Source organism: Nicotiana tabacum, chromosome 4 (assembly GCF_000715075.1).
Source record: "Nicotiana tabacum cultivar K326 chromosome 4, ASM71507v2, whole genome shotgun sequence".
NCBI lineage: Eukaryota > Viridiplantae > Streptophyta > Magnoliopsida > Solanales > Solanaceae > Nicotiana > Nicotiana tabacum.
In genome coordinates, this window is record NC_134083.1 from 94,325,444 (window position 1) to 94,347,904 (window position 22,461).

Consider the following 22,461-nt stretch of genomic DNA (forward strand, 5'->3'; position numbering starts at 1 on the left):
ATCACACTGTGTATCAGATATGTATCATGTTTGTATCAAATATGTATCATATGTATATCCATGTATACCTGCGTGTGAGATACATACGTGATACATGTTTGATACATGTGTCGCAGAAGAACTTTTTGAACTCGATTTTAACAACGAATTTTGATTCCAATTCAGTCCAAATCATCTCAATCTTCCTCAAATCTTGTATATTGACTCATCTAAATATTTTCAATGAATCTCAACCATACCCATTGAAAAAAGTCCTTTTTTTGCTTTGACTTTTGGAATCTTGTATATTTATATTTTTGTATTTCATCATCTTATTTGCTACCTCATCCATGAAATTTTCTTTCCGTCTTGCATCTAATGTTGCTAATCACGCTTAAAAATATGGAAGGAGATCTTTGTGTATGATTCTTGGAGAGAAAGAACCTTATTTATTTGAGTTTTTAATTTTTATATGTATTTGGCTAGTTTTAGTAAATCTGTGATTAATGGCTAGAGGTTGGTAAGTTAAGACTTTTTTGGGACATTTCTATAAGATTCCCTTACTAAAATGCTATTAATTCAATAACAATTGTAAAGAAGGCATTTCAGCACCACCCCATCCATTTTCACGTAAAAATTGTACGAGGCGCCCTATTTGGTCGTCCTCATTTAACCTATACCCATTTTTTAATTTTTTTTTTAACTAGTACCCAAAGTTTAAACAATTTCAGGCCTTTTTCTTCTTCTTCTTCTTCGGGTGACAATGATTTTATATGATGTTTGTGAACATATTTTAAGGTAATTTATGAAGATTTACAGTGGTGAGATGTTGTGTCGCTTTAATTTTTACTATTGCGTAGAGCTTCTTCTTCTTCTTCTTCTTCTTCTTTTTCTTAATTGCAAAATGGGTTCGTTAGATTTATTGTTGTTTTGACAAATTGATGATTGGGGTTTGTTATTGATGATATTTGAAGGTTATGTTTCAAATTTGAGCTCATTTTGAGTAGATTTATGTGTTAAATCGTATATTGGATTGTTAAAATTCGAAAAATAAATTTTTGTTTCTGGGCAATTTACACTTCAAGCATATTCGACCTAAGTGCATGAAAACGTTAGTTGCACTTCAGACCTATTTGGCCTTAAGTGCATATGAAGTGCAATTTTTTCACTTCAGACTTATTAACTTTAAGTGCATGAAACCATTAGTTGCACTTCAGACCTATTTGGCCTTAAGTGCGTCTGGAGTGCAACTTTTTCACTTTAGACTTATTGGCCTTAAGTGCATGAAACCATTGGTTGCACTTCAAACCTATTTGGCCTTAAGTGCATCTAAAGTGTAATTTTTTTCACTTCAGACTAATTTTTTTTAACTTCAGACCCGATAAGTCTGAAGTTAATCGTAAAGTGGGTAGGCTTACAATTTTTTTTGTAAAGTGAGTATAGCTTCAATTGTGACCCATTACCAACCGCTATTGCCGCTCCCCACCTATCAACTAGCACCACCCGCTATATTTAATCACAACCGCTATCAGTCGCCACCACCATTAGCTTTCACCTTTATTTAATCAACTTACTCGTCATAATTAGTCAAATAACTTTGACATGAAATGCAACATAATCTGGCGGGTTATCGTAAAAGAACACTCAATCTATTCTTTTACGAAATGAAATGTCAGCCTAATCTGAAAAAAAAAAAGAAGAAAAAAGATTGGTGCAAAGTACAAAAGAATATACATTTAGGATTTAGGGGTACAACTCAAAGTGCTCACAGTTTTGCCAAAAATGAAGAGCGGATAGATCCTTTTTATTTTATATTTTAAAAGTGCATATAGCAAAAGGAAACATACATCAGGTTACGAAATGCAAAGACCATCAGAAAATAAAGATGGGCTTTCCCCACTTCATCCGAAAACAAGAATATACTTCCACATCAGAACAATGATGCAATTTGTTTTGCACGAGAGATTAGGATAATAAAATGAACACTACGTAACTAACGAGGAGGTTCATACTACTACTAACTTCACCATTTATTAGTAACTTCTGGATTTGATATTAATTTCACGAGGTACCAATGATACGACTTCTCGTGCACAACCATGATACTATTGCCTGAATATACAAAATTTACAAGGAAACGAAATTCATGATACTACAGCCTTTGATGTACATAATAATATATATATATACAGGTAAAGAATACCCAATATGGGCAATAAGCAGCAAGGGCAAAGTCAGAGAGAAACAATCATTCATACACAGAAATCAATAACCGATCACAAAGGGCTGCTTTCAGTCTCTTCCTTCTGTAAACGGATCTGCATGCGAAATATAAAATATTAAGAATGTCACTTGTAGTAACTTAATTTCCTCAAAAGACCTGAGAAAAAAAATTAAAAAGACAAAGCTAGCTGATGTAAAATTTAATGCAACAGCTTCCATTGGAATAGATTATTCTCATTTACACAACTGATTCCCGGGCAACAATCTCAGGAGGGTCAAGGTGAAGACACTGTAGATTCATGGTCATTACGAAAAGAATAATGTTTACTAATCCATCTAGGGCTTTTGTAACACTTTCTAGTTATAAGGTCAGAGCTTTTGTAACTATTGTGATCTTGTTATCCAACAACAAATCCAAAGTGGTTAGCTAATGTTCCAGAACGTATACTTCTCTCTAAAGTAGCAGCATTAATGAACCATAAGAAAGGTGCCCTGCATTCGCAGAAAAACACACCATTCTATTGCATCATAATTAATGCTTCAGATCAATGCATGCTTATACCAAGCAAGATGATTAAGCAAGCACGTAATGAAGTGGGCACTTAACTGTCTAGTCATCAAAGTAAACAAGCATCTCAATCAGCAGAAAAGAAAGTTGCTAAGGATAGATAACTTTACCAGTAAAAGATCCTCATCAGTTCCAAATGATTTGCGGGCCCCTTCTAAACACCTTGAGGTGACCTTTTCATGCTTCCTGCATAAGGTATTCAGGCAGACATCAATACAAGATTTTGCGTCAGTCTATGCATAATACCGCTAATACTCATTACTATTTGGCAATAAGTACGAACTTTGTATTAATATATAGTTTTTAAAATTTTAATATATACATGTGTGTATGTCTGTGTGTTTGCGCATGTTCAGGTCCATTAAAGATCACTGACTGCTTTCAGAGTAGAACTTATCATATAGGGAAGTACTTAAACCTAATGCAACACTCCCAAACCAGATGAAGCATAATTATATAATTCGAATTGACAAAGGTTGATCTTAGATGTATGATTTGTCGAATTAGTCAAGGTAGTACTCTCCCCAAAACCAGATGAAACATAATTGTGGAAGTCCAAATAGTAAAGGTCGATCTCATAGCTATAGGATATGCCAAATTAGTCAACGTAATACTTTCTACACACTGTCCTACAACATAAGCAAATCAAGTACGAATTTTCTCCGTGTTAATTGACCAGAGAAATGAATTACAAGTAGTCAAGTATGCAGTCTAGATCGTGTTATCAAAACCAGAAAAAGCTCCTGGATTGTGGTGGCAAATAATATACTTACCAGGACAGTCAAGCACACGTCACATGCACTTCTTGTGAATTGCATAGTGTAATGTCCCATATTTCTCAAATCTTTAAGTAACTTAATCTTATCAAATAAAACTTAGCACCATAGCTTGTAGGAAGAACCATAGATGTTCCATCTCATGCGTTCTGCAATGCTCTGGAGTCGGACAGATGCTAACTTGTTAGATAGTTAGACTTTGTTAAACATATACAAATGTACAATGTATACACTAATGACCGACATAAATAAAATGTGCAATGCTCCTTAAGAGGATCGTAAAGCATTTATCTTAACACGTTGTCTCAATTTCTCATCCTCTTTTCTCTTATTTCTCACATGGTATTAGAGCATTGGTGATGAATCTATTTCCGAGAAATCACCAGCATGTTGGGTAGAATAAAAATCGTTTTCAAGCACTTTTTACAATGACTGTCTTATTTGTCCAAGATTGACACATTCTTCGAGTGTTGTGCATAAATCGGAACCACCTTTGACTCTAAATCCTCGTGCAAACCTAACCCAAGAAGCCCCGCTATTGTAGTAGTTCTCACATGCTCTTACATGCCACTAGAAGGTACTGCACCTCACCTTCGTGCACCGCCATGCATCTGCGACTATGAGACCTTTCAACCAACTTATGATCACAATTGCAACACATCTGGGAACGACTTGTTATTTCAATTAGACCTATCTTTCTCCTAGTTTATTCCGGTGGCTAGAACCTAGTCTGATGAAGATCCAAGAACTTTCCGGCTGTATTTTTTTGATGAAGAGTGATAGCATTTAAAGGCATCAAGAAGATGCTTAGTAGTTACAAAAAACAATAGTGCTAGCTCCAGTACAATGTTGGCTAAGCTAAGTTCAGGGAGCTAACAAAATCCAACAAATTGATTGGGTAATCTACAGGAGTAAGGAAATTCTAGCTGTAAAGGCTGACTAAACAAATAGCCTTCAAAGTGTGTTGGAGTCAAAATTCCATCAAAACATCTGTGGTTCCTCTCATTCCATAAACACCAAAAGTTAAAAGCTGGGACCATCCTCCAGACTCTTTGATGGCTTTATCAACTCTGCAAAAGCTCCAGTACTCATAGCATCTTTTATTGACTGAGGCTGCACCCAACTCAGTCCAAAATAGAAAGGAAAAGCTCTAAAGTTCTATTGCAACTGTGTAGTGAAGGAAAAGATGGTTGATGGACTCCATATTTCTCTGGCATATGTATCATTTGTTAACCATCGGAAAGCTCATTTTGCAAAGATTATCTTGTATCAGACATGCACCCGTTAAAGCTGTCCAGGCAAAACAGATCACCTTAGTGGGAAGTCTAGTCCTCCAAATGAGTTTCCAAGGCCAATTTTCGATCATTCCATTTTGAGAGCATAGATGTTTATAACCAGCTTTAACTGTGTACATGCCTTTACTAGAGCTGCCCCATAAAATTCTTGTTTGAACATGAATCTGTAACATTATGGCCTTCAATCAAAGCTAATAAGTTCAGAAAATCACCACACTCCCAATCTTGCAGGCTCCTTCTTAAAGTGATATTCCATTTGTTCCCCTCTTTATTATCAGCAATAGTGGAGTCACGATTGCATGAAATTGAGGCAACTGCTAGAAATGATTCTTTAAGTACAATGTTCCCCAGCCTTATGTCTTTCCAGAACTTCACCTTTTGCTCCATTTACAACCTTGTAAGAGATGTTTTCGAAGAACTCATCCCAGTGCTTCCAAAGACCAGTGCCATGTGATGATGTAAGCCTCTTAGTGCACCAGTTGTTCTGAGCTCCATACTTGGCAGTGATGACCTCTTTCCAGCAGCCAGATTCTCATTGTCCAACCTCCAAAGCCTTTTAAGAAGCATGCTTTTGTTATGAAGCTTTAGATCTCTTACACCTAAAACCCCCCAATTGCCTTAGGTTTAGTGCATCTGCTCCACTTTACAAGGTGGAATTAGTGATCTTGGCTGTTACCCTACCACAGGAAAGTCCTTCTCATTTTGTCCAGCTGCTCGAGAACTGAACTATGCATAGGAAAAAGAGTCACGTAGTATGTTGGGATGCTGTCAAGTACATTATTGATTAATGTCAGTCTACCTCCCATGGTTAAATATTGCATTTGCCATGTCCCAAGTCTCTTCTCAAATTTCTCAATTATGCCACTCCAGATCCCTGTTGACTTGAATTTAGCTCCAAGATGTAGACCGAGATAGGTGGAGGGAAATGAAACGATGTTGCAGCTGAGAATCTCTGCAAGTTCTTCTAGATTTGGGACTTCATTGACCAGGTATATTACACTTTCCAACATGTTGATATGCAATCCAGATGAAGCTTAAAAAAAAAAAGGCGTTATGTTGAGATTCTGAACTTGTGGGTTGAACTTTCCGGCTGTGTTTTCACTTTTCATCATATAACCACATCCTGTCCAATTTTCTAGCACCCTCCAAATCAGAATAGCCTGCGACCCTACCATGTGCTTACGAATTTTTTGACTACTCTCCAGAAAGTTTCTGATGACTAGTCAATTTCTGGTAATATATTCAGTCTCTTTTTCAACCCTTGATAATTCTTCTTGCAATTTGCGGCTCCTTCTCTAGTTGAATTTACCGTTTATCTTTAATCCCAACAATGAAATCATTAAGATTTGGCAATATTGGTTCCAAGAAAATGAAATTTGGTAATACGAGTCATATGATTACCACATAACACCTTAATTGGAGGGTTAACTATTGATAATGGTATTTATCTATCGAATTGTGGTGCAGAGGGCATGGTGTTCACGGATATCTTACCAAGAAGCTCCAGATATTTATGTACAGTATGGTGTAAAGTACGGGAATGTTGATGCATAACTATATAGCCTTTTGTGTAAATCTATTGAACACCAAGTTCACAGCACTTTTTCATCCTTTCCAGACTTGCCATTTAGTTTAGGAAAAGGCCTAAATTAAATGGTCCTATCATATATCTTTTGAGTTATCATTTATCAATGGTCAAATTGATCAGCTTAAAACATGTTTTGATTGCCAAAAGTATCCTAATATATTAAGATGGATTATCATAAATATCATTGACTGTTGTTTGCAATAAGCCTCTTCATCAATTTGACATCAAGAATATTTCTTCAGAATGAAGTATTTATAGAGAAACCATCAATTTCTGATGCTTAGAGAGACTCTAGGGGTCTAGTCTGCCAATTATGTCAGTCGTTATACAGTCTGAACCATTAACATAACTTGATAATTAGCAAAGTTCAAGAGTTTGACATCACTTGTGAAACTGATCATGCTGTGTTCTATTAGCATCCTGCTGTGGATGTGCATTTATTATGCTGATAACAGGTAGTGATTGAGAGAGCATTATTAAAGTAAAGTCTCTTCAGCACATTTAGACCAATATTTCAGACTCAGCTTTCTCTTTTCAGTTTCAGATATTAGTTTCCCGTATCAGCTTCAGCTTAAGTTTTCAGTATGTTCTGAGAATTGAGGCTGCCCATGCAGATCGGGCATCATAATGCCCATTTCAAAAGGCAAGTATACTATCGATGTCCTTGAGGAGATTGAAATGGCTGATTGTAGAGCCTACCAATACTCATGGTTCTACAACAACAACAACCCAGTATAATTCCACAAGTGGGGTCTGGGGAGGGTAGAGTGTACGCAGACCTTACCCCTACCCCCAGAGGGGTAGAGAGGCTGTTTCCGAAAGACCCTCGGCTCGAGAAAAAGAAAAATAAACAATAGACAATAGGTCAGTGACAGCAATAGAAGATAAAAAATATTAACATCATAAGAAATAGAAAAATAGATGTAAAAGCAATAACTATAAACAACAATACTACCATAGAAAATAGTGAGGAAACTACATAAACCACTAACAACCCACAGCGAAACAACAACAGGCCAGCCCCGCCCCCGGAACAACCCTAATGCTCGACCTCCACTCCTTCCTATCCAGAGCCATGTCCTCGGACCAATACTCATGGTTCTAAATGTTAATTTTCTACTAGGTGAGGCAAGCCTCTTAATTAATGATCTTGGATATATAGGTGATGAGTTAGCAAGTTAAACTATCTTACAGTGATCTGACCGGACATTGCCATTTTGGGAGTTTTGTAAGTCAATTTATGGATCTCCATGTGATCAATTCATTAGCGTGTCGATCAGTAGATGTAGTGGCTTGTATCCTTCTGTAAATGAAAAGTTCACAGAGAAGGACTGCTCTACGACGATAGAGGAATGAGCAGATAGTTGATTATACAGATACAGACTGGAAAATGTCACCTATACAGATATAGACAGGCAGGGTGACTTTCTAATAAGTAATAAACACTCCAGCTCTAGATACTCTTGTTTGATAGGAAGAAATTCAATGTCCTGAAAGAACATGATACAATATGTGGTTGCAATTCAAAGCAAATATAGGGCCAGTACGATTAACCTGATGAACTCATATGGATGAAATACCTACTCTGAGAATTAAAGTTTGCGCAGATTAATCAGACAACTATGTATAATAATCAAACTGCACTTAGTATTGCATCTAATCCAGTATTTTTCAAGAGAACCAAGCATATAGAAATGACAGTCGTTTTGTCATAGAGACACAATCACTAAGTCAGTAAAGTCAGAGGACTAACTTGCTTACGTACTAACTAAGTTCGTTGCTAATCCATGAACTATATATGTAGGTTGAAACAAACTTTGATACATACGACATACATATACATACCCCTTGAGGATGAAGATAGCTAGACTTAAACAAAGTTAAATATGTACAGAAGTAACAGTGCACATACTAGTGTCTCACATCGGATAAATGTAATATACACATTGTAAAGTATGCCTATAAAAGACTCCATCATACGGCATTCATCTTTACGCATTCTCCCAATCTTTTCTCCTTTTTTGTCTTCTCATATACCTCCTCACCCCTTCTAAATCAATCCCGAATGAGTATGACACTTTGGTACAATGCATAGTAGCTAAAATCAGTGCATCGATGCTTCTCTGGCCACTCATCACGAAGTTTTCTACTAGTGTCATTTCCATCATAGTCGTTATATAATAAGCTTATGAGGATTCCTTAAGGCTGCTGTATAATTAGATAAGCTATAATGGAAAAGGACCAAAAGAGGACAGTGCATCCACCCTCTTCTCTAGATTACTTCTAGTTGAAACACAACATTTCTCCCCTTTTCCTATCCATTTTGGTTTAACTTATTGATCCATCTTATTGTCCAATCAGTGATCATGGCCTTAATATCCCATATTCCATTTTGGTGAAATGCTAATGTTTCTCCACTCTAGAGTAGTAACCTCAATCACTCACCTCATCATACGTCCAAAGTCTAGGAACATGAGCAATCATTGGTTCCTTGTGCAAAACAAGCAACCATACTAAGAAAGGTGCTTGTTGAGTAAGAACGGCTTTCGAGCCCAAGCCCCTTGTATAGATTGGGAGCTTGAGCCCATCTTTTTCATATCGATCAAGGCTGTAACAACCCACGGACCGCTGGCAGTAAGCTGGAAAGTATGTTCGTTGTGAAACTTGCCTCAGGAAAATCCCACATCGGAATGGGAGGGTTAATAGGGGCCACATAAGGGCAAGTTCAGGATTAAACTGTTGAGGCGTCTTTTGAGTTAAAGCCTAAGCGGACAAAAGCGTGAGCCCAAAAGCCTAAGGCTCAGAGGGGTCGAACCAAAGCAGACAATACCTTGACAGACAGGCTTGGGTCGTAACCTACCCAATACCTGCCGAAAGGAAATTGTTTGACAAATTGAAGAAAATGTGCTAGTGGTCAAAAGTCTTCCATGAATAGAGATTACAAAGGAAAAGAAAAAGCCCAAATGGTCCCTTAAGTTATAGGGGTTAGACCATTTTGGTCCTTGATACATATACCCCTTAATATAAATAGTTGTTAATGTATGCAAAAAGTGGAGACTTTCAGTCGACAACCCTAAAACTAATGGAACACCTCAAAACTCATGTTAGAGTTAATTGGATTTGCTCATGTGCATCTCACATGAGAACAAAAAACATAAAACAAAGAAATCGAACCTTTGTTTGCTCAACGAAAACAAGATGATGAACCGTAAGACTCCTAATCGTAGCTTGCAAAACCAGTAAGCTATCTTAATCGTGATGCGGTACTTTACAGTAAGTTCTCATAGCTGATGGATCTCCAGTAAAATCTCTTATATTGTGCATTATAGGTAAAATGAGTCATCATAAATAAGTGTTGCCAAGTTCTATCAGGAAAGGCCTGTTATAAGCTTTCTCCTCTCTTTTGAATGTTCTTTATGAATGTATTGAAGATCAACAAAGACAAACCTTGAACTGGCAGGATCACGAATCTCAAACTCATCTGTATCAGCATCATATCCACAGATGACAACATAGTGACCTGCGTAGACATGATTAAGAAAAAGATTATGATTATGTAACAAAAGGGAGGAGATCCTTTTTCAGATATAAACCACTTTAATGCACTATTCTTTCACAAATTGATCTAAAACCATAAGCCAACAAACACCAGTGTCGAAGCCCATATTTCAGTTTAGTGAACAAAAAGGATGGAGTATGTAAAGTCGTAAACAATCTGTCGAAGAAGCACTAGCAACATGTTCCACTCTATACAGAGTTTTTAAACTCCAGAAATCAAAATTTACAGGAAAAATGTTAATTTCCCGCCTATGCAGATCTATGTCACAAATAATAGGAGAACATTCTGATTTATCTTTCTAAAAAGCAATGCTCCATCAATGAACTGGTAGTAAAGTAAATAAACTCCAACAAATACCAGATCATTTTGGAAATAAATTTCCATGTTTCGACAATATTTCTAACACCTTCTATTTATGACTTTATTTTTAAAGATAATCCCATAATAATCTTGAAATATATGTGTATGTACTTGGCCACAGAGGCGGATCCAGGATTTGAGACTTATGGGTTCCTACCGTAATTTCAAATTAATATGCAATAATATCTGGGTTCACAGTTAGATATTTACAAATATTTAGTGAATTTCTTAATATAAATACAGGGTCTACGCAAAAGTTACTGGGTTCCCGGGAACCCGTAGTCAATGCTCTAGGTCCGCCCCTGCTTGGCCATGTAATTTATGATATTCATCAAAACACGTGTTTAGAGATGACCTTTCAAGAACATTTATTTTCCAATGTTAGCCTAGTTTTAATATCATATAAGCATAAGTATAAGATACACTAATGTTATGTGTATAGAGCTACACTGATTTTGTAGATGTACAATATAGAGATACACTGATTTTATGTGAACCGCAAAGGTGATCGATCCAACTCTTATTCAGAACATCGGTGTGATTGGAGGCTGTTTTTTTCCCTACGGATCAACGAGATGTGATCGAATTAGTTTTGGTCTGGGGAGGTACAAAATCCTCGTGAGATCACCATGATACGTGGATGCAGGGTGGTCATCTTTCCACTAAAAATTAAGGATTGTCTTTGGGAGGAAGAATCAAAGATGGTGAACTCCAACATCCTGTAATCTAGAAGATTGGAGAGATGAAAATGCAGTATTTGTCAAACAAGGAAGAGTCACCCTAAACAAAATCCACTCCCTAGCATTTCATTTACCTAGTTTTTGTTCCCCATCCAACTTCCGATAGTAAAAGAAATTATAAGGCAACGAGGAAATTCTTGTGGGAAGGAACAAATGTTGAGAGGAATTATTTGTGGGTTGGGATAAGTCTGCTCACCTAGATTTTGGCAGCTTGAACATTTGTAGATTATACATCTTCAACCAATCACTTTCAGGGAAATGGTTGGCAAGATTTTCTTACCAAGGAAGAAGCATGATGGAGAAAGGCAATTCCAATGAATGCGTGGTTACTGTAGAAGGTCACAACATCATACAGAATGAGTCTTTGGAGATGTATTATGAAGGAATGGAGTAAGCTATTTAGATTTAATGGCTTCACACTTGGAATGACAATTGGTTCGCTTTTGGTTGGATCTTTAGTGCTCAACTTTAAAGACAACTTTTGTCCTCTACTTTGATCACCCCTGCCATGAAGGACACAGTAGCTGATCCCCTTACGAGAGATGGGTGTCATGTGATGTAGGATATATCTTTTAGGATTTCTTTTCAAAAATCTACAACTATACTAATTTTGGAAGATGACTGCATTATTTAGAGGGTGTACTTATCAAATCAGCTCTCTTTTAAGTCTTATTATTACTGTCAATTCATCAAGGGAAACCAAGGTTAGTGTGAAAACTGAAAAAGAAAATAGAAGGCACAAAACAGGTGGCTTTCTTCATGTGAGGCACAGCACGGTATACAATCCTAATGACGGGCAACTATAGGAGGATAATATTTAGTTGGTGTTGTTTGTTCAAGAACAATGGCGATGATGAGGCCCATATACTGCTCTGCATTGCTTTGCCATAAACTATGGCCCTTGGTGTATCTTATATTTGATGTCTCCAAGACAAGATGCAGCCTAAGTTGGTGGAGAATGAAGAGATTGGTTGCGAGGAAGGAGTTGTAGAGAGTTTCTCCCTTTTGTGGTTTAATGTTTTTGGTAGATATGGACTACGGTGAGAAAAGAAATATAAAGGATTTTGAAGGTTAGGAATGGAAAGTCCATGGTGAAGAATAAAGAGTTCCTTTTTGTTTCACTTGCTTTTCGTGTAAAAAGGATATTTGATATTGTATAAGCGGTTGCTTGGTTTTTTTGGTAATAAAAAAAAACATTGGACAGTGACAACGATTTGGTGTGACATTAATGAACTATTTTGACTTCTAAAAATACAAAATATAGCTCACTCTACATGAAAAGCTTACGCACAAACACGTACAAAAAAAACTACACGAAGATGCTTCTCACCCGTATAGCCTGGGCTGTCATTGCAGAAGTCTGATATACCAATATCTTCCAGCCAAGAGTGACTGCTAAAAAAGAGAAACAGAAGTACAATAAGGGCCTTGAAGCAGAACTTAAACACTTAGAGCCCGTTTGGATGGGCTTATTTTAAGTGGCTTTTAAGCATAAGCCATAAGTTAGGAATTCTAGCTTTTGGCTTTCGACTTTTTTTTGGTCATTTTAGCTTAAAAACAAGTGCTTAAAAGCACTTTTTTACTTTATCCAAACACTACAAAATGGCTTAAAAGCACTTAAAATAAGCCAATCCAAACGGGCTCCTATTACCCTCATTGGGGACAATATACGCTAAAGAGAACTCTCATTTCCGGTGTAATCTTCTCTGGAGGGTGAGGTAGGGCGGTGGTGAATTTAAGGAGAAAAAAGATAAAAATGTATAAGCAGAAGACTCTACCTTAACTTGTACTGGTCAACTAAAGCAATCACGATGAATTTCCCAGACATGATCAATGAAGAAATCTCTTCACTGCTAATTGATCTGCACTGTAAAAAGAGGATGTGTTTGTACGATAACTTCAGAGATGTATATAATATGCTGAATTCAGTTTCTCACACGAATGAGAGAAATAAGGCCTGCAAAATTCAAAATGACAAGTCGACGCTTCACAATTCTTTTCCAAACAATTTAAGAGGAGCCAAGGCAGATAGATAAACAAGCTTAGGCATTTGTAGTAGGAGGGTCAGCTAAGCTGCAATGCATGGTCATTCCCAGTTCAAATAACTAACTAATGCCAAAATCTATTTGAGGTACATACCACACCCTGGAACCAAAAATTTCCAAGATTTGGCCAACCCAAGGAAGAACCAATCACTGATGTACTCCATGCCATCCGTTAGCTCCATGAGTGGTCCAACTAATTCGTCAAAGTTCCACCATAAACGGATCCTCAGTCCACCAGTTCAACTACAAGGCCCATACTAGAGGGAACTCTGGTCATAACCATGCAAAAGATTCCTCTTCTACTAACACATCTATCGATACATATACCATATATATGTGTAGACATTGAAAAAATATACCTCCTATCCTGGGTGTAGATACCAAAATCGTTGGGCTAGAAACAAACCTAGCAGGGCTCCGTTGCATTGCCACAATTCTAAGGCTCGTGGTCTGGAGTTATGATGCAGAGGCTCATTAAGAATAACCTCAACAGGACCCTATCCTAACCTTGATGATAGAGAGCAGGACGTACTACTACCTACAGAAACCCGCGATCCATCAACAACAACAACAACCCAGTATAATCCCACTAGTGGGGTCTGGGGAGGGTAGTGTGTACGCAGACCTTACCCCTACCCTGGGATAGAGAGACTGTTTCCGATAGACCCCCGGCTTCCTCCCTCCAAGAGAACTCCCCACCTTGCTCTTGGGGTGACTCGAACTCACAACCTCTTGGTTGGAAGTGGAGGGTGCTCACCACTAGAGCAACCCACGATCCATCACTTTGCCAAAAACAATTTCTTGATAAGTACCACCTTACACAAACTTTATCCTGCAAATCATATATTATTCTTCACTCTTCCTCTTCCATAGTTACGGCACTCCTCATAAATATGATCCGATCGTAAACATTAACTATGTTATATTTTTAACTGATCGCATCTTTCTCCAACACACATTATATTTAAAGTTTATATGAAATTGAAGAAAGGTCTTATGGTTATCAAAACAAAATCACATGGAAGAGCAAAAAACTCTTTCGGGAAAGATGCCCTGCAATTCGGAGGAAATAGGATTTCTTGGTCAGGCCAAAAAGATTACAATTGAAAGCTCTAGCCCACCATGCATGGCCCTTTATCTTACCTTAAAAAAGAAGTATGGAGCATGAGAAAGCCAGAAATCTATGATAGAACATATAACCTTAACGAGGAACAGTAACCCTATTAATTGATCATAATGAGTGAAAGGAGCTTAGCCACTTCCTAAAACCATCCTGTCTATTGGACGAGCTGATAGATGATCAGGCTTAATAATATTGGATTATAAACACAAATTAAGTTATTATTCTGAACCGCTCCTTTCTTTTCCCAAAAGGAGCATTATACTTCCATTCTCACCTAAAGCAACAATCGCTTAAACCCTTCTTGCCTCCCCTAGAGAAGGCACTATAATCAGTGTATTTTACCTACCCCACTTGCCAGTTTTATCAGGTTAAACTCTCACCAACTCTCCATTTTGTTTGGAAGTTGTCTCCTGTTCCACTAGGCTCATCCTACTGATCTCCCTCTCTAGTAAAGCTCCATTTATGAGTTCTCATCCCAATATTCAAAACCAAAACTATCTTACACACTTACATCCCAACTTAACAGCTGGTCAAAGTTCACAGTTCTCAATATTTCCACTTTGGAGAGTAATAGCTGACAGAAAATAGTGTCAATAGTCAGTCAAGTGAATTAATCTGAGATGTGAGAGAGTGTAGACACTTATCTTTTTTATGATTCATTAGTAATATATTAATAGCCACCATGTGTTGAACAAGTTAAAAATATGTTATAGAGCAAATAAATATAACTTTTTTTCCTCTGTGTAGAACCAATAGAAAGCAGTCTGAGAAACTCCTAGGAACAAAGTAATCTCAGCCACAAAGATTGAACTGTTTAAATAAAATAAAATAAAATAAAAAAGATTAAATTGTGCCCTTTCTCCTCATTGTTTCAGGAATCTTTAATATCCTAAAATCCATTTTCTTTTCATCAATTCTTCTTAAGCCTCTTGGATAGAGAAGAATCTTTCCATGTTTTTACAGTTTACCTTGATGTCATAGATGAAATTAAATATAAATAAGATGGATGGAAGAAGCAAAGAGGATTAGGTAACAACAACAGTGTGATCCCACAAGTGGGGTATGGGGAGGGTGGGCGTACGCAGACCTTACTCTTACCTTGTATTAGGTAGAGAGACAGTTTCCGATAGACCATCGGCCGAAGAAAAGCGTTTTCAAAACAGGTTTGAAAATTACAAGAGTAAAAAAACCTATGGTGAAAATATTGTATAAAAGAAAGTACTGACAGCAAAAATAGTAAAGATAACGCAAGTAAAAGAAACAACAGTAATAATACAATTGATAAATAAAATAATAATAGAATAATAATGATACTGATAAGTAGGAGAAGGAGTAGATAAGGTGTTCTAACCTAGAACATGCTCTCCCACAGGAAAGAGAGAAATTACTCTACTACCTACTAACCCTCTACCTTATCCTCGACCTCCATGCTTTTCTACCTAAGGTCATGTCCTCGGTGAGCTGGAGATGTGTCATGGCATGTCTAATCACGCCTCCCCAATTCATCATTGGTCTATCTCTACCTCTCCTTAGACCTATCACTGCCAACCTCTCGCACGTCCTCACTGGGACATCTGTACTCCTCTTTACATGCCCGAACTATCTCAGCCTCGCTTCCCACATCTTGTCCACCACTGAGGTCACTCCCACCTTCCTATATATCTTCGTTCCTAATCTTATCTCTCCTAGCGTGCCTACACATCCATCTAAGCATCCTCATTTCTATTATATTTATATTCATCTTCTGGACGTGTGAATTCTTGATTGGCCAACACTCTGCCCCATACAACATAGTTGGTCTAACAACCATTCTATAAAACTTATCTTTAAGTCGCGGTGGCACATTCTTATCACATAGGACATCGGATACAAACCTCCAGTTCATCCACCCCACTCCAATACAATGTGTGACATCATTGTCGACCTCCCCATTTCCTTGGATTATTGACCCAAGATACTTGAAGCTTCCTCTATAGGGGATGACCTATGTATCAATCCTCACTTCCTTGGACTAGGTGAATGACTCAATAAAGACTGAGAGACTTTCTCCCAAATTTGGTAGGCCTCCTCGAATTTGGAGAATAAACTATCCTCCAAACAACAATAGAGGAGGGTAAGCAGAAAAAGAGATCCCAAAGTAACATGAGAAGCTCAAGCTTTGGCAAGATGCATAGGTACAACCAGCTAGGACAATAAATTTGTATTTATATTCCTTTCCACCCCAATGCTAAATTTGAAAAAAGCAGATCGATGGAGGGTGGTGGCAACCTGCGGGCGGAATATTGCTAACACTTTATTAAAATCAATGTATACTATGTATAAAAAGTAAGACGAGGACCTACTTTCCTCATTTCGTGTGATGCAGTGATATGAAAAATGAAGGGAAAAAAATTTATTGTCAAACAACACATACATGATAAAGCACTTTCAGGGCCACTTTTCATAAGTTATATGCAAGACCCGATCAGTCAAAGAAGTTCAAGCTAACGGAAATGTGATCAAGTTATCGTGTAGGCTACCAAGCAAATCTGATGACAATTCAATGTTTTCTTATTCACTATTCTTTTGGACGGAACTTAGAGGAGGAAGCTAGTATCAAGGGTGTACATTGTAGTTTTCCTCCTATTTCCACCAAAAGCGGAAGAAGCCCCTTTCAGCGACCATCAAATCACTGAGAAGGTGGTACATCTGAATTGCCCTACTCACCAAATAATATGACATGAAACAGATTTAGAATGTTTTGAGGTCAAATTCAATGGATTAAGCCTCAAAGCAGGAGGTCAATTAGTTAATCTACCAACTACTATCATGTGCTTCAGTCCCAACTCTAACTAGTTGAACAATTAGACTTAGGTTTCCAAGCAACAATGAACAAAAAGAACATCCTTTACTCTTTACACCAGATACTGATGCTGCTACGCAATCTGGAGGTAAAAACAACATGTCATCTACTGCACTTTGTAATTTTTGTTTTCTTCCATTTGTGTTTTCATGTGAAACATATCCCATTAAGACAGTAACACCAGCTACCTTTTATATAATGATGAATTTGCTAAAGCCTTGAAGACTATATTTGGAGAAAACCAGTTCATGCATGAAGCCCTTTCCTTCCATCAATCTTTGTCATTGATCTAGCAATGAATGGCTTTAGAAGCCATGACGCACCTTTTCTCTCTACTGCACTTTGTTTAAGCTTTGGAAGCGAAGATCGTTAACATGGTAGCTAGACATTAGAGGTAGCCTTACAAAACAAAACAGAAGGTTAAACAGTGAAAGCAGTAGATGAGCTATCGTTGAAGAATTAATTGGATAAGACTCCAAATCACAACTCTTGTCATAAGCAAAGATCTAGTTCTGATGACGAGAAATACTTATGCCCTGACTAATAACATAGCAACGTATTTATTATAAGACTGGATATAACTGAGTGGGTTGTACCTCTATATTAATACCAGCATCACGTGCCTTTTGGAATAGCATATCAACTCGGACCAGATCATTAGACAATTGCTCCTGCAAAGTGCAATCTGATCAGCATCACAAAGACAGGAGAAGAATGACAAAGTAAATTTCTCAGATTAGAATGAAACCAACAGCGTGTAGAACTGTACGTTCTCTATACGTTTATCATGTTTTTAGTTACCCTGAGATCCTGCTTCTCTTATACAATCAGCATACTGATAATATTAAATATACAAAGACTAAAACACAAGGAGCACATTGATCTTCATAGTATATGTTAATATTGATATAAAAAGGTACAATACCTAATACTCCCTCCGTTTCAATTTATGTGAACCTATTTCCTTTTTAGTCTGTGCCAAAAAGAATGACCTCTTTCCTTATTTGGAAACAATTTACCTTTATGCAATGATTTATAGCCACACAAAATATATGTGCCTCATTTTACACCACAAGTTCAAAAGTCTTCTCTCTTTTCTTAAACTCCGTGCCCAGTCAAATGGGTTCACATAAATTGAAACGGAGGTAGTAAGTAATAAGCAAATGCGCACTTTGATAAATGATATCAAAATGGAATGCGATGGTTACATCATACATATTTTTTTTTTAATAACCGTTGTTCAGGCCAACTTGCACGCATCTTGACTAATTCCACCAGACACCTGCTACCTCCCACCAACAACAGGTACCAGGTAACTCTATCCACCAAGGCTTAGACAGAAGAAATCACCTAGGGCTCGTTTGGTACGAGGGATAAGGGATAATTAATCCCGGGATAAAATTTGAGATGAGTTTATCCCATATTTGGTTGGAACAAAATCACGGTATAATTAATCCCGGGATTGTAGTATTTTTTTATCCCTATGAAAGGGTGGGATAACTTATCCCGGGATAACTAATCTTGGAATATTTAATCCTGGGATAACTTGTTTCCAACCAAATGACACCCTAGTGTTTTTTCTACCGATGGGATTTGAACCTGGGACCTCATGGTTCTCAACCCCCTTTATTGACCACTGAGCCACACCCTTGGGTGCAATTACATCATGCATATTTTGAAGCTTGAAATACTTGCAAAAGTGAAAATCACAATGAGAGCAAACTCTAACAGGTTATTTTATCCCCTGAAAGTTCTATTCAAGAGTGATAAAGAGAAGTTGATGTGATGCTCTTCACAGTTCACACTAAATACATTTTATATGTTTTCTTCACAACGAACCAATTTCGTATGTTATGTCACAGACATTTGATATGGTAACAGCAGTTGAACACATAAACACATCAGATGAATATGCTACTGAATCTTTAAAAAAAAATAAAAAATACATACAATGTCAAATTGCTGATGTATATAGGTATTATCCTCAGTTATATTTTTCCAGTTACTCATTTCATTTCTTACAGCCTTCCAGTGAAGAGCAGCAAAAAATGTAAGCAATTCTAAGTGCATAAAATCATCCATAAATACTCCACCTTGTAAAATGTCTCCACGCAAAAACTTGGATTTGCTCCTAATGTGACTGTAAAGTAGGAAAAGTTGACAGAAAATTTCTGCAACAAATATGCCAGATCAACAGTCCAAATACTGCAAGGATTAAGAACAACGTCAATAAACTTTGTGAAGCATTTTATCTCATTCATATAAGAGGTAAGTGAATGAATGTTTCATTTGAACTCAAGCTATCCAGCAAGGAACCCAAATGTCAGACATGAGGTGCACTAAATGAAAAAACAATAATTTACAGTTCTGGGGTGTGACAGTATCATGGGTTGTTACGTCTAAAACAGCGAGTCTTAATTTCGAATGTAAACATACCAGTGGCCAATTACTCCCTGAGTCCTAGAGCGCTGGTCTTACTTTCTCTTTGTGGATTGTTAAATGGGAAGTTTAAAATTTCAAATTACCAACAACAATTACGCCTTAGTCCCAAACAAGTTGAAGTCGATAATATACCACAAATATTTTTTTTTTGAACCACCTTTAATCTAGTCAATTCAATTTTATCTTTTTTTGCAATGTCCACAAATATGCCACATGTTTCTCCATGAATAGTATAATTTTGCTTCTCTTAATAATCCTGCAAAGTCAAAATCCGACTACCTGCTTTAAAGCATAAAGGGACAATTTTCCCATAGAATTATCGGCAAGATCTTCCAGAATGAGAATATCACCAGAATGAAATGGAAAAGGCTAATCATGTTCGTAGTTTAACATTACAAGAAAACTAAGAACTGATGCAGAGACTTCAAAAAAGAAAGAAGATGTAAGAGGGCAAGACTGGAAGTTCTCTCTTTCTCTAGCATTGAAGGCTTTGTTCAATCATCTAAAAGGATTAATCTAGCGTCGGAAATAGGTGAAACATGTCTGAAAAGTAAATCTAGAAGATTTGATTCAATCTTCCTTGGAAAGAAGCATTTCTTCCATAGCACGGGTGATGCCACCAATCAGTGCTTCATGCTTTAGTTTTCATAGTAGGAGGGGAAGTGTGTACTTCCTTTTATCATGCTTTGCAGTTTATCATAGGATCTCATTATTATGTACATCAATATAGCGATCACCCATTTATAGGAATAGCCTATATTGCCCCAATCACCTCTAGGTCCAAATATATTGACTCGTTACATATAGCACCAAAATGACAGTTATTTAATCCTTCTGAAGATCCAAACACATGGAGAAACATGTAAAAAGTAAAGGTCTAATAAAATAACATAGCATCAACTGAGGTAAGACATCAAAAAATACATGATATACAATTATGGGCTTTTAAGTAATGCAGACTCAAATTAACTTAGTATTGCAGAGATGCAAAGGGGGAATTCCCCAATAAGCAATTAGATTAAAACAACTAAAAGAAAAGGATGAATGAAGTAGAAGTTAAATGTGATATTTATCCTCACAACAGAGCAAAAGAAGTACTTATAGAACAAGGAGTAAATTTTGAAAGCTTTTAAAAGACGTACCTTGTAGTGCAGCAAAGCTCTTCAAGTTCTTGCATATCATAATCCATACCGAGAGTCCTCAAAACCATTAAAACACAAGCAAGACCACAGTCCCATGAATGTAACTGGTTAATATGTGGAACCTATAGTGACAAGCACAGACTGATTGTTAAGACTAGACAAACAATTGAGCATATATCAAGAAGCCACTTGCTAAAAATATAGATTACACAAACATTTATCTACACATATTAGCCAACATTCAAAATTTTAAATTAGCAAAAGACTTCAAAAAAGTTCCCAAAAAGCAAATGATAGAGTTGTGAATAGAGCAAATGGACTCACTTCACAAAAGTACGAACATGAGAGGGCTGTATTGTGGCATTTGTTTGTGCCAACTGATCGTTTACAAAGGAAGGACTCTACCAAGCTTAAACGATCCCTTCCAGATCCTTGAGAGTATTCTTCTTCTGTCCTTGAAAACTTATTCAAGAGAACATATAAAGGCCACATCTGCGATCAGTAGACTGATGAAGTTGCTAAACATTGAATTCCAAACCATAAACCTTAAGTACCAAATTACGAATTGTTACATATGGAAAACCTCAATTCTTTACCTGTTGTGTCTTATCCGATATACTTCTAATATGAGATTGGAGGAGGATGCAGCAACATTCAGAAAGCATTCAGGGTCTGGAACCAGAAATACTGCACATTAGTTCAGATATCCGCGCTTCAGGTAGCAACATAATAGTTTATAGAATACTTTTCACGGTAACAAATGTCATTATGATATCCACATCCACAAGTTGGTTGCATACACAAATGGCACCAAAAATGCAGGCATCACTTAAATTAATGGCACTAAGCATTTAATAGTTACAGGAACATACATTTATGTATAGGAAAACATAATTCATGGAGATGCAATATTAAATCCCAGTAGAGGCAAAAAAGTTAAGCAATTTACTCTCATCTGTCTATACATTAGTTATCACAGGCTGACCTGTCTATACATTAGTTATCACAAGCTGACCGGGACACCGCCATCATGTTAATAAAAAAAATGCAATTTTAAATAGAATTCATCAGTTACCTCCTCTGGAAAACTGCCTCAAATAGTTCGCAAAATTAACAACCAAAAACGCATTAACCGACAAACCCTTTGGAGCTCCTATTTTCGGATATATATACCAATTTCACAGAATTCCAATCACATAATCAGATCAAATAAAATTGTCTGCATTTCACTAGTCTTACAAAATCCTAAGATTAAAGAGGTACAAAATTCAGCTGTGGTCCAAACCGGATAATTCAAATTCAACAAATGCATCAAACAGAAAAGCTAGAAAGAAGAAAAACCTTTGATTAGAAGTCAAAACAGGAAAAAAAAACTTTAGAGAAAGAAAGGGGAAAAGAACTGACGAAAAGGTGCGGGTCTTCTTCTTCTGCGTCTTTCTTTGGCGATTTTCTTTTTTTCTCTCTTTCCTTTGCTCGGCCTTTCTTAACATTCCATTTGTTGAGCGCTTCTGGGTCCCACGTGTTATTTCTCTTACAGTGCAAAGACTTAATTAACAATAAAACATGATAAATTCTCCCTTAATAATCACCCTCAGCTAAGCTTCATATTCTCTAACCCACGGTGTGTTTGGTACGAAAGGAAAATATTATGGAAAACGTTTTCATGGAAAATGAGTGATTTTATCACTTATTTTTCTTTGTTTGATTGGCGAGTGGAAAAAAATTTTCGAAAAATATTTTCTAGTATTTGATTAGGGAGTACAAAATATTTTTAGAAAA

General features: G+C 36.9%; 1 protein-coding gene across 9 annotated transcripts; it reads right to left on the reverse strand.

Annotated features, from left to right (window-relative positions):
- Positions 1-1,854: 1,854 nt before the first annotated feature.
- LOC107765333 (guanylyl cyclase 1) lies at positions 1,855-22,233 on the reverse strand. Of its 9 annotated transcripts, none has more exons than XM_016583969.2 (11): positions 22,087-22,233; positions 21,279-21,354; positions 21,007-21,144; positions 20,683-20,804; positions 19,192-19,303; positions 17,695-17,769; positions 12,867-12,955; positions 12,419-12,483; positions 9,877-9,949; positions 2,881-2,956; positions 1,855-2,297 (listed from the first exon to the last, which is right to left on the reverse strand). In XM_016583969.2, exons 2-11 carry the CDS (start codon positions 21,345-21,347, stop codon positions 2,256-2,258), a joined length of 861 nt encoding a protein of 286 aa, XP_016439455.1. In that variant the 5' UTR covers positions 21,348-21,354; positions 22,087-22,233; the 3' UTR covers positions 1,855-2,255. The 9 variants fall into 9 exon arrangements, with proteins under 9 accessions (XP_016439455.1, XP_016439451.1, XP_016439454.1 ...); XM_016583965.2 differs by having other exon boundaries at positions 21,007-21,174; XM_016583968.2 differs by having other exon boundaries at positions 12,419-12,480; positions 21,007-21,174; positions 22,087-22,232.
- Between the last annotated feature and the right edge of the window lie 228 nt (positions 22,234-22,461).